The sequence below is a fragment of the Eufriesea mexicana genome, unplaced genomic scaffold, assembly GCF_001483705.2.
Source record: "Eufriesea mexicana isolate 0111107269 unplaced genomic scaffold, ASM148370v2 scaffold2467, whole genome shotgun sequence".
Lineage (NCBI taxonomy): Eukaryota > Metazoa > Arthropoda > Insecta > Hymenoptera > Apidae > Eufriesea > Eufriesea mexicana.
This window is the reverse complement of record NW_016910588.1, coordinates 920,272-932,637: the sequence shown is the minus strand read 5'-3', so window position 1 is coordinate 932,637 and position 12,366 is coordinate 920,272. Positions and strand designations below refer to the sequence as shown.

The window sequence follows — 12,366 nt, the reverse complement described above, 5'->3', positions numbered from 1 at the left end:
TAAATAGTTTGGTACTACTAATTTTAAGGCTTATATTCAATTATAACGAAGTCTTACCCTAAGTGTGTCAGCAGGACAATTCTGTTCAGATTTTGAATGTATATACGTATTAATATTATTTATAAGTTTTTCGGCTTCATTTCTACATAAACCAGTTGTTTTACTGTGATCTTTATCGATAGTATCTAATTTAATGATCCAGTCATCATCCGTATGTATTTCTTCTTGAACAGTACCTTGATTATTTATTCGCTTTTAAAATTATTATTTTTACGTTTAAAACCGAATTATAGCTATTTTATATCTTCAATATAATTATATATTTAAATATAAACTAAGAGATATATGTATACTTATTCATATTTTTATATCTTTTGTCATATCTTTTATAAGTTTCCAATCACACATACTATATATTTTCATTGTTTACACGTAGTATAAACAAGAATTTTAAACAAATTTGATTTGTGTGTACTTTATTTGTTTATATACAGAAAAAGGTAAATAAAATTCCTTGTAATTTTGTAGTTAATTAAATTTATAAAAAATGTCAAAATCGATAACAAAGTAAAATTAAATTTTCGGTAGTACTTAATTTCTTCTAAAAAATGGCAATAAACTGAATAATTTAGAATAAAAAGTGTTTATGATATATGAAGAAATAATTCAACCAAATATGAAACAAAATTTTTAGAAATTAAATAAACAATTTGATTTATCGATTACCTACCAGATGTTAACCTTTGAAGAACAGAATTGCTAATTTTAATTATATCTTTTTCGTCCAATGATTCCTTTCCGTTTGGAGAATGTTCTTCATTCATGTCGATAATTTTGTATTTCGTAAAATATATAACTTTCTAATACAACCTTGTTTCAATTTAATTAAAATTTTTCTTCGCGTTATTCAAATTATACCAAATCAACTGATAAATTTTCTATACCGTCTTTTTTTTATCTAGGGTGAAGTATTTAATTGAAACATAATTATTTGTTATAAGTGGGCTAATGAAATTTTAATTAATTATTGCGTAATGTAAACAAGACGATTAAATTCATTATATCACTTTTTAGAATGTTAAGATCATATTACCGTAGGTATAATTATATTATGTATATAGATATACGTGCAGATATAATTATGCTATATATATACATGTACACTTTATATGTATAATATATATTTAATCATTTGAATAATAACATTTATACGCAATTAGCAATTTATAATTTATTTTTAATTTATTTTTGTCTATAAAATTGTTATAATTTCTTAAATTCTTATTTTATAAGTAAATTTTATAAATACAATAGTTATAAAGAAGTAACACATAAATTTGAGTATATTCAGTCATTTGTATGTAACAAAAAAATCTTTTATAAATAGGCTATTTCATAAAAAAATATTTCTATTCATGAATAAAATACATTCAACTTCGCAAATTGTTTCATAAATATGTTCTACATAAATATATATTGTAATGTTGATATCCACTGATAATTTGGCTGCATTAAAATCTTTTGCTTTTTAATACGAACAAAAATTTATTCCTTAAATTCAAAATTATTCAACAATCTTATACAATTAATGTTTAATCAGTTGCTTCATATTTGGGTAACATATGGGTATTGCTTTCACGAGATTTATTGGATTGACTAAAGTTTATTTTTAATTCAACATCGCAATCAGAAGTCTTTTCCACTCCGCAGTGCAATCATTCTGGAAAAAAAAAGATACTGGTGTCTTCCTTGTATAATCTATTATAAATAAGAAGTCGTTTGCGAACGTGCAAATTTATTGCAAACGAGACAAATATAAAGATTACAGTTATATGAGGTGCATATTATTAACATCTATGTTAGAGATGTGCATGTTGTTTTTCTTAAAGAAAATTAATGTGAACACTCCTTTCCATTTTCTTTAATTCAAAATTGCTATCAGAAGCCGCTTAAACTCTTCGCTGCAGTCACTCTGTAAATGCAAACAGAATGTGGGAAGAATTAAAAGCAATGTTAATAATAAATGAAAATTAATATTGTATTTATATACAGACTCACAATACATGTATGCATGCATATTATGGAAGCACTTCGCAATTAGTAAAATTAGTTAATTGGTATATGAATTGTTTCATTAATTAACAAATTTCAGTATATGATTTGGAAAAATAACAAAACAAGTACCAACAAAACAAGTTTATCTTTGTTTAACAGGTCTCACAGAGATTAATGCAACTTGTTTCAATGTGAACGAAATAATTTCACGAGCAAACTCATAAACGGTAAAATAATTAACAAGATCAAACTAAAACGAAATACGTAATACCATAATCACCGCTAATTATTGATGTAATTTAGAACAAATTAAAGTTAAGACATCTATAAAGATTCGCGGAATGTTGCGAAGAAATATCCCTTATTAAAGTATAATTTAGAAACAAAAGGGGTTGTTGAACATGAAATGCTTTCATCCAAGTAGAGCAAGCAGGAGTCTCTTGTAGTCTCCTGAACAGTCGTCCTGAAATTTATGGAAAATTATGGGCAGCCGAGATACAGCAAGGTGATTGTTAAAGAAAAATGTGATGTATGGAAAATTAAGACATATATGTACTGTGCATCATTACTTTGATGAGAGTAAGTTTAAGTATAAATGTTTCTGCAAAGAAATCATTAATTTTACGAAACAATTTTTTTCAATTCTGATTGTTGATTCTTTATTCTTCAAAGTAATACTTTTATTTCTAACGAATGCTTGATATTTATATTTATATGAATTTAATTAATAAAATTAAATTAATAAAATTAAATCAATAAATAGAATTCAATTAATGTAATTAAATGTACTTGATAAATTTTGATAAATTCAAATATATTTTTATAAAATAAAAATTTGGTATCTAATAAATGTTAAAGGAGGAAGATAGGTAATACAGAAACATTTTTACAAAGGTACTAAGTAATTAGTGCAAAGATACAGAATTTTTGACTTACATCGATGTCAGCTGCAAGAGATTGTCCATACATTTTCTGGTAAGATTCCATAATATCTCCTAAATCGATTTCTGATCGAGCTACGACTATGCGGATCAATGTTGTGTCATCTGTACCCAATCCACGCATTGCTTTATACAGTCTTTCCGCAAGATAGGCAGTTTTATCTCGTGCACACTTCACTGAAGTAAATAAATACAAGATTAAATTAATTCAATCCCTATCTTTTATTCTATGTTGTATAAAAAGCTTAAAATCAATCCTTGTGTAAGATATTGAAAAATTGTTATAAAGCATAAAGATTAGAATTAATATTGTACAATTATGATGAAGTGAAAGATGTTCCATATGCTGAGATGCTGTAAGTAAACTTTATTCAAGGTTATTTCTCGTATAATTAGACGATACGTAAGAGGTGATACGTAATCACTGGCTTTTATGGCAATGTACAATTAGTATCTTCGTAGACTATTATAAGTAAATATTTATACACATCCAACCATGAATAATGACACGATGAGCTATTAAATAATGATGCATAATTCTCCATTAATAACGTTATTCTTCATTGGAACGTAATCTCAAAAAATTAGTAATTAAAAGAAATTATACAGTACATTCAAACATTCGGTCGAACACTCTAAATTTTATAAATCAGGATAAACTTTAATCTTCCTGTACTATTTCTTACCAACTGCAAGATAACCATCTTCAATAGATCCTGAAAATTCTCTCTTAATAGCATCTTCTAAATCATGACCAGCGAGACGTTCATATTCATAGAAAATTCTTCGAAGTTGAGGATAGCTTTTGGTAATGAGAATAGCGTTAAAAGTACTTTCGTCGGTTCCCCATTGTTCCTCACCAGCTGCAAGTAATTTCTCAGCATCCTGAATTGCAGCTTCTTCATCAACATCAGGATTTTCATCTCTGTTGGCCTGTAAAGCAATTCAACAGTGTATTATGAATCGTACATTTTATCCTAAACAAAAATAACAATAAGAATAATGGTATTTCTACATAGTACTACAGGTAGAATGTCCTATAACTGACAGTATGTTAAGCCTTTGCACTCGAGAGGCGTCTCTCAGTCGCCATTTAATCAGATTCTAAAGATGGATGTTAATTAATATATCAAATTTACAATTACCCAACGATGCGTGAAATATCGAAGTAAAATAATTCTACGTCTTTATTTGCATACGATTTCTTATTTACCGCTTTAAAAATATCGTCGACTTTATGGTAGAAAATCTTCGAATTACTATTTTCCTGTAACGAAGAAATCGTCGAGTGCAAAGGATTAAATTAAACGTTAAGAACGTGATTCTATTATTTTTCGAAATAAGTTCACTCGAATCTATTTAAAACAGCGGTTTAAAATGCCATTACTTATACTTAAAACCTCTTTAACTAATAGTATACACTGTACTATCTTATACATCGTATAATTGTCAAGGTCAATGACAATTGTATCATATATGAGATAGACAAGGTTATCTGAAGATTATAGTTCGTTGAATTCGTTTTTTCATCGTCAATAATCCTGCGAAGTCAAAAATACACAGTGTCATGTAAAAATATCAAGGTCATCTTGATTTCTTATCGGGAAAAAAAAATAGTTTCTGGAATTTTGTATATTAAAGTTGATAACCGATTAAAAACTGATTAGTTTTTATTTCAAAATATTTTATACTACACAATCGAAAGTATTTAAAAAGTCCAGTATACATAATATTTATCATTGTTGTCTGCTTAGGTAATAAAAGTACATAATAGAGAATAGATAACTAATACTATGTGCAAACCAACTTTTGAGATAAAACCAAATGCAATTGACCTGAGTTAGAACAAATTTCTTTCACAGAAAGCAAGAAGGAATTTAATATTCATTGTCAGGTGTAGTTTTACTAGGATGCTATAATCCATATCTAATATCAACGAGTAAACAACAATTGTTAGTCGTGGATATTATACCACAGGGTAAAAATTATAGATGAAATATATCTAATTGTGTTTACTCTTTCTTACGATACTCGTACACACGGTTACTCTCAATCAATTCTGAATTGCAACTGACTTATCCAACTACAATTTCATTTGTTTTCTTTTCTTCCATATATTACATAAATATACACAGTCTATACTACACTTCGTTCATTACATGCATACTCGATCCACTTATTCTTTCTTACATACATTATTTATTTTTACATTAATATATATATATTAAAATCTATGTCAACCATTACCACAATGATCTCCATCAATTATTCTCCCTTGCACTTAATATTAGAATTACGAAATGGATCAAAATGACTAATCTCAGATTCGTTGTGTTTGCAATTATTGAAAATGTATAGCTGCTTTTGGCAAAATCAGTTTTCTTTCATTAAAATGGGAATGTAATTATATGTGTCAGTTTATTTTTATTAATACTAGGTTTACAGACATTTCTCTTATACCTATCTCTATAGACACGCATCAATTCGACGCATGAACGAAATCAGACATTTTCTTTAAAAAAAAAAAACAATTTAAAAAGCAACATAATTATACACTATCAGCTTATATAAACTGTAAGATATATATTTATATCAAATTTATATTTCTAGGGATTATTTTTATTTAAATGAAACTCATTTGTTATGGGCCCCGTCGCTCAGACCCCTCTGACATCACACCTAGCAAGTATTAAAAATATGTATGAGCTTATGTTAATGATGACCTCATTCTTAACGGTTGCTTAGGTAGTCAATGCATCAGTAGAATATCATCCTCAACTTTTCCCAAGTCCCGGTCGTTAACACGTTCCTTGCCACGTAGACCCACTGAACATTTCATTCCGATCGTTTCCAACTTTCCTTTCTTAACTTAACACTAGATTTACGAAACCCGTCAATTTGACGGATGGGTTGCTCCAATTATACGATAGTAACAGATTTAATTAACTTATATTAAAACTGTTTATATTGTATTTGTTTTTAAACTAAACTGATCGTTAAAAAAAGAAAAGACACGTGGTTTCCTTTACCTGTAAATTTGACAGGTGTTCGTAAAAATAGGTATACAGATAGCGTCCGTAAACCTAGTATTAAACTGTGCAATTATTTGTTAAAACAAGAATTATCGCTTCGTTGTACAGGTTATGTTACTTTTAAATTATACGTTATACTTTATTCTTGGTAGTAACAAATTTATTGATCTTATATGTGAGCCATTCACTGCACAAATCGATTAACTCCACTTTTTGAAAAATCTTAAATATAAAAAGTTATGACTATACCAAATGCTTTGATACTTAAATTTAAGATTTTTCAAAAAGTGGAGTTAATCGATTTATGCAGTGAATGGCTCATGTATTGTACATGTGAACAGCAAGACTATTAGTTTTCATAAATTCCCTAACAGATGAAGAAAATTAACGAAATTGGTGTAGCAGAGAATATGTCAAGTGACTATTATGAACCTACGCTATTTCGAGACTTCTTTGATTTAGATCAAGATATTTAGGATCGTAGTTGAAAAGATCGATTAGAATAATATTGTGAATTCTTAATAAAACGTAATAAGCGTTATTGATAGAATTTCCGATGAATAAAATAGAATAGGAACTAGTAACGCTTGTTCTGAGTGACCACGACCCTACTCAACCTTTTACTCTCACACTCTGATCACTTTCTTACAACTGACTTCTAAGACTGGTTTCTACGATTCGCAACTCACAACTTTTAGACTGACTGACTCTAAATTGATTTCTACGACTGACTCTAAAACACTAGCCTGCACGCATTCGCGTACCTCTATGTTAATCGTTTCAGTCCCAGAAGGTTTTGAAAAACACTGTCATGTAATCCCAAGCAGCGCGACCGCGCTGCCTCTAAGTGGGTACGACAAGACCCAAGCAGCGCGATAGCGCTTCTATTTTGTCGAGAAATCCCAAGCAGTACAATAGCGCTTCGTTTATATCATGGTAATGAATGGCCAAGTGGCGCGATAGCGCTTCGACTTCGACAGTTGGTGACGCACCATCAGCTGTCGAGAACACTGGAAATGTGCTGGGTTTTCTCGACATGAAAACTGAACAGCGCAATCGCGCTGCTTAGGACTCAAACGGTTAACCTTACACTCTGTCTTCTTTCACACTCAGGCATTCTTCCTCAATCACGCATTTCCCATGTAATCTCGATGGGCCAGGTATTTCAAACACTCAGGATGCATTCGTCAATTTTCACTCAATTTATTGCACTCAACTCTGGCATAAATAACTCTCGCACTCGATCCTTGCACGCAGTTACTTTCCTCCTATTTCCCAAACATTTTTAATATTCTTTCAAGGCCCCACTTGTTCCAATCCTACATATACAAAGATTGCTAACTGCACTAAACTTTCGCTCGTTTCTCGTACTCGACTCTGTCATAAAATTTTACAAAGTGAAACCAAGTAATTTTTGTCTGCTACAACTTTTTGTTAAAAATTGTTAAAATTCAAGTTAAAAATGATTGAAAAATCAATAATATTCTAGTTGTATCTTTTCTTCCGTTTTTTAAATTAGTTATATGAAAGATATTTTTTTCTGTTATTTTAAGTGAACACACTATAGAACCATACGGTATCTCGAGTTTGCAATACTTGCACACATACCAGCAAATATTTCAACATTTTTAAATTGTTCAAATGAACTATATTTTTTAAATATACATCTTTAAAAAAAAATGAATATTAAATATTTATTAATTTTCAAATGAAAAATTATCTCCCTTTTTTTACAATTGCTATTTGCTACAAATTAAATTTTATGTTGTATATTTGTAGCTTGAAATTTATTATCTTCAAAATCGAGTTTTCTCATTTCTCAAAAAAAAAAAAAATATTGTTTCACATTTTTGATTCATTATTTCTCCACTAGTTCTATTATTTCACAATAAATAAATTATATTAAATTATATTATTATTTCATAATAACAATAATAAATTATTTAATTATTATTTTATCAGTTATATAAGACATTCTATATATTATTTACCCTAAAAGCACCAAACATGATTGATTATTTGGTATTATAATATACCAATAGTTATTCTTTTGAATTTGATCTTCTTTAATGTCAAAATTTTAATAAATTATCAATTCAAACAAACAAAACAAACAAGGTATTAAGAAATAATAACGAATATGAAAGTACAATAAAAAATAGTTTTCGAAATTTGAAAATATTAACTTATTTAAATATTAGATTAAAAATTTACTTACACATGAAAGGGAAACTAGGAGTCTCTTAAAGTAGCCCGAAGTATCACTCTTCAAATCATCCTCCAGGTCTTTGTCATACACTGTAAATAAATATTTAAATTATATTTATCGATATAACATTAAGATATTGATATTACTAATACTAATAAATTTATATTGCATAATATAATATTCGGATATGAGATTCCTTATAGATACTTATATGAATAGAGAAAATTATGTTAACTAAGAATTGTTAACTTAAGAATTGTTGTACAATTCCTGTAAATAAAAATTATATTGAATGTGCTAAAATAATCTAAAGATATCTTATGCAGTAAAGTTCAAATTATTATGTAAAAAAGAAAAGTATTAGAATAATAGAATAACGAGACACTTGTAATATTGTTAATTCCAATTATAACTAATTTTAAAGATTATATATGCGCTAATTTAAAATGAAAATTTTGGAAAATATTTTAATACAAGTAAAAATGTCAATATATGTAAAAGGTTGTAAATGAATACAAAGACAATTATTCAATATGGATTACAAATTCTTTTGCACAATTTTATATCTTATTTGGCTAAGATAATCCAACAAAAACTGTATTTAAATTCACTTTTGTCAAGAAGATATTATTAATCTACTGCCAAAACATTCAATGAGATAATACAATACAATAGAATGCAAATGATAAGAATATTATTTTTGCACATCAAAATAATATCTCATTGTACATGTACCACATAAGTATGTTAATTACAAATATATTTAAACATTTAGGAAATTTATTCTTTATTCAATAAAAAAATATAATTACCATTCTATTACTGTATATTTTTAATAAATGCTATATACTATTATCATTGAAAAAGTTATGTATGGCAATCCTAGGTTTTATAAATACAAGTATTTATTACTATCATATTATACATATAATAGGATTTCAATTGAGCTAATTTATAAATGGTTTCATGATGCTTTTTATGAGGTTTATCAAATTGCCGATTAAAACGTGTCAAGTACGGAGATACTCTTCCATTAAAAATAACAATGTTTGAGTACCATAATACTTTCCTGCCACTCTTGCAAATCTTTCATTGGAAGGAAGAAAACATTTTATTTATCCCAATATAAATAAATATCCCAAGAAGTTTAACAGTCAGCAATTGGAGTATAACTCGACTAAGATCATTAAAAGTCTGCTAACGTAGAAATTTTTAATCGCTTTTCACCCATTTACTGAATTATATAAATCATCTAATTTTTACTCGTTTTGTCAAGATTATTCAAGATTACTTAATATTTATTCAAGATTATTTATATACAGCGAGAACAGACATAAATTCTCTTTTAAATCTTCAGAAATTCTGCAGAAGCTACAAGCAGTTGATATTTTCTTCTTGATTCACAATAAGTTTCTTAAACAATTTTTTTTTCATTAGCAGTGGATCAAGTTTAGTAAATTTAAGCTTTTATATATTCTATTTCCGCTATATCGTTTATGAATAATGAATAAACAAAATATTTGTGTATGTTCACTTTAAGATTAACTAGAGTTAATTAGAGATTTTTTACTTCTCTCAGTGAGTACTGTATGCCCTTAAAGTATTGAACCCTTTTTTTTTTTGGGCACCTTGTATATTATGTTATTTTTATGAATAAATATTAATTCTAGTGTTGAGAAACAGCCAATATTTATTAATGCACCTACAATCCAAGATTGAGTACTTAAATCATTGGCTGATAAGATAAAATTGATCCCTCTGGGAGTCTAATCACTTCATCCGGTAACCCCCGTATTATGATTAAACGTTCTCATGTGATACGACTTTGCTACGTGATTCATTTTAACTTTTTAGATAAATAAAGCTTAGTTGGCATTACCAGTGACCCTTTGATTTTAGATCAAATTCATTCACAACGTTTTGTCTTACTACAACTATCTGATAAAGCACTAGGTTCATTCACATTCTTAGAGGCTATTTAATAATGCATTAACTTTGTTAACGCAAGCACTTTACTATTACTATATTATACTTATATACTGCACTTTCCTAACACTGATACAATTGGAATTTCACGAATCAAAATGATCAATATACTATCCAATAAAAATCTTTTTGATTTAAGATTTTGATTACTATTTTATGCGAAAAATACTGACATTACTCTCTGGCCAGTCTAATATTTAACATAAAATAAAAAATACGTTTTGATCTCATTACTATGTCAAAATATGTTATCAGCAGTCTAAAAGTATGTTAGATAGTCCTTTATTATCCATGTTTCGTCCCAATTGCCAATTTACCAGTCATGGATAGCACTTATCTGAAGAATCATTCAGAGAGACTTACATTCTTTATAGACGGCGGATATCGTCTTGATGCCGTAATTACTAAGAGAAGCTAGCACCTCGATAAGAGCACCTTCATCTGTACCCATGCCGGAAATTGCATTATGAAGTTCTTTAGCATAGAATTCCGGTAACGGTGTCATTAGCGCCAAAATTGCCTTCTCAAAGTTGCCACCAAGTTCTGATTTTAATTCAGAAATGAGATCCTTCCCGTACATAGTTTTAAATTTATCAGCTATCTCAAGCCGCTGGACGATCCCACGATGAGCAAGGACGTCGATTATCGTCTGTTCATCGGTGCCAAAGCCCTTCATCGCTGTTCGAAGAAGAGATGCGTCTTCTTCTGGATTGAAAGGGTCAGCAGGATAAATCGTTGGTGTGCACTAAACAAATAAAATAAGAAATATATATACACGTGTTAGCTTTTTGTATAAGGTGTTCGTGTTATTGCTAAACAGAATTTACCTTACAAAATATTTTAAAGTATATAATACTTGCATAATATATGTATATAAACTTTTCATATGTGCAATTTAAACAAAGAAATGGAGGTAATCTTTAATCTTTTTATATAATATGAAAATTAGTGTCCAAATGTGTCTAATCGTGCATAACATGTTTCGGAATCATAGATGAAAACCCATTTAACCAAAATCAAAAATGAAAAAAATAATTGGAATATTTTCTAAGATTACATTTATTAATCTATAAACTATGTAAGGTGTACCTTAACTGACAGTACAACTAAACAGAAAATTAGTCTAGATGAAAAATGAGAGGAAAATAGAGAATGACATTTTTATATATAAGGTTTTATTTTCGAGAAAATCGACTTTATGGGTATTCCCCCAATCTATGTACATTTAACTACTTGGTTTAGCATTTAAAAAATTAAACTCGAGGAAGAATCATGTATTTAGCGGAATGAACAATATTTTTATAAAATAATAAAATTCATTGTGCATAAATATTCTATTTTATAACGTATCCTTGAATAGTCAATACAATACAGAGAAACCTGATTCGTGGTAGCAGTTTATATCAAGATTCATTAAGTTTAGACACAGTCAAGTGTACATTCCTGAAAACATAAGCTCATATTAAAAAAGTTTTAATTTAATTTTCTTCTGATGTTTTCATGTATAATTACTCCTTTCTTGATTCATGTGTATTAGCTTATATTCTGTATATGTATACTTTATTACATGTATGTTTATTAGACACACATGTATGCCTGCTATCGTATACCACGAGACTTAAAACGTTCATTCGGGTTTGGTGTAACTCATCACTCCGAATGCTTAATTTCAGTATCAGGAGACGATAATATTTAACACGCAACATTAATCCGAATGAAGGTCATAAGTTGGGCTGCTGACAAGTAGCGTGACTAGTGGGTTACGCCTATGCATCTTACACCGGTAAAGTGGCGTGACTTGTCTATAGATCGCGCTGCTTCGTGCTTTCTATCCCAATTTTTAAAAGCATATTTAAGAGTATACTTTTAAGAGTAATTAATCAAATTTTAACAAAATGTAAACCTTAAAAGGGAAAGTTTAATAGCAATGTTCCATAATGGTATTTATTTTTGGAAATATTTAAGAAAAATAAAATTTAATCAAATTTTAACAAAATGTAGACCTTAAAGGGAAAATTCAATAGCAATGTTCCATAACAGTATTTATTTTTGGAAATATTAAAAAAAAATAAAATGGATCTAAAAGAAACGATATAATTGAAATTTCAATTATAAGCTCCCGTTAGAAAAAATACGATATAAA

The 12,366-nt window shown here is 28.4% G+C and overlaps 1 protein-coding gene across 7 annotated transcripts in view; it reads right to left on the bottom strand.

Annotated features, from left to right (window-relative positions):
• Nucleotides 1–1,509: 1,509 nt before the first annotated feature.
• LOC108550072 (annexin B9) overlaps nucleotides 1,510–12,366 on the bottom strand; it is a 19,812-nt gene continuing 8,955 nt past the window's right edge. For 2 of the 7 annotated variants that reach the window (XR_001890393.1, XR_001890392.1), the window contains 5 exons: nucleotides 8,247–8,326; nucleotides 3,683–3,929; nucleotides 2,992–3,173; nucleotides 2,336–2,518; nucleotides 1,728–1,972 (listed from right to left, as the gene is read on the bottom strand). Coding sequence is in view for 3 of the 7 variants with exons in the window: in XM_017903674.1 (XP_017759163.1) it covers nucleotides 1,670–1,720; nucleotides 2,992–3,173; nucleotides 3,683–3,929; nucleotides 8,247–8,326 (560 nt within the window). In the remaining 4 variants the exon portion in view is untranslated. The other 5 variants (XR_001890394.1, XR_001890391.1, XM_017903674.1 and 2 more) reach the window with 5 other exon arrangements.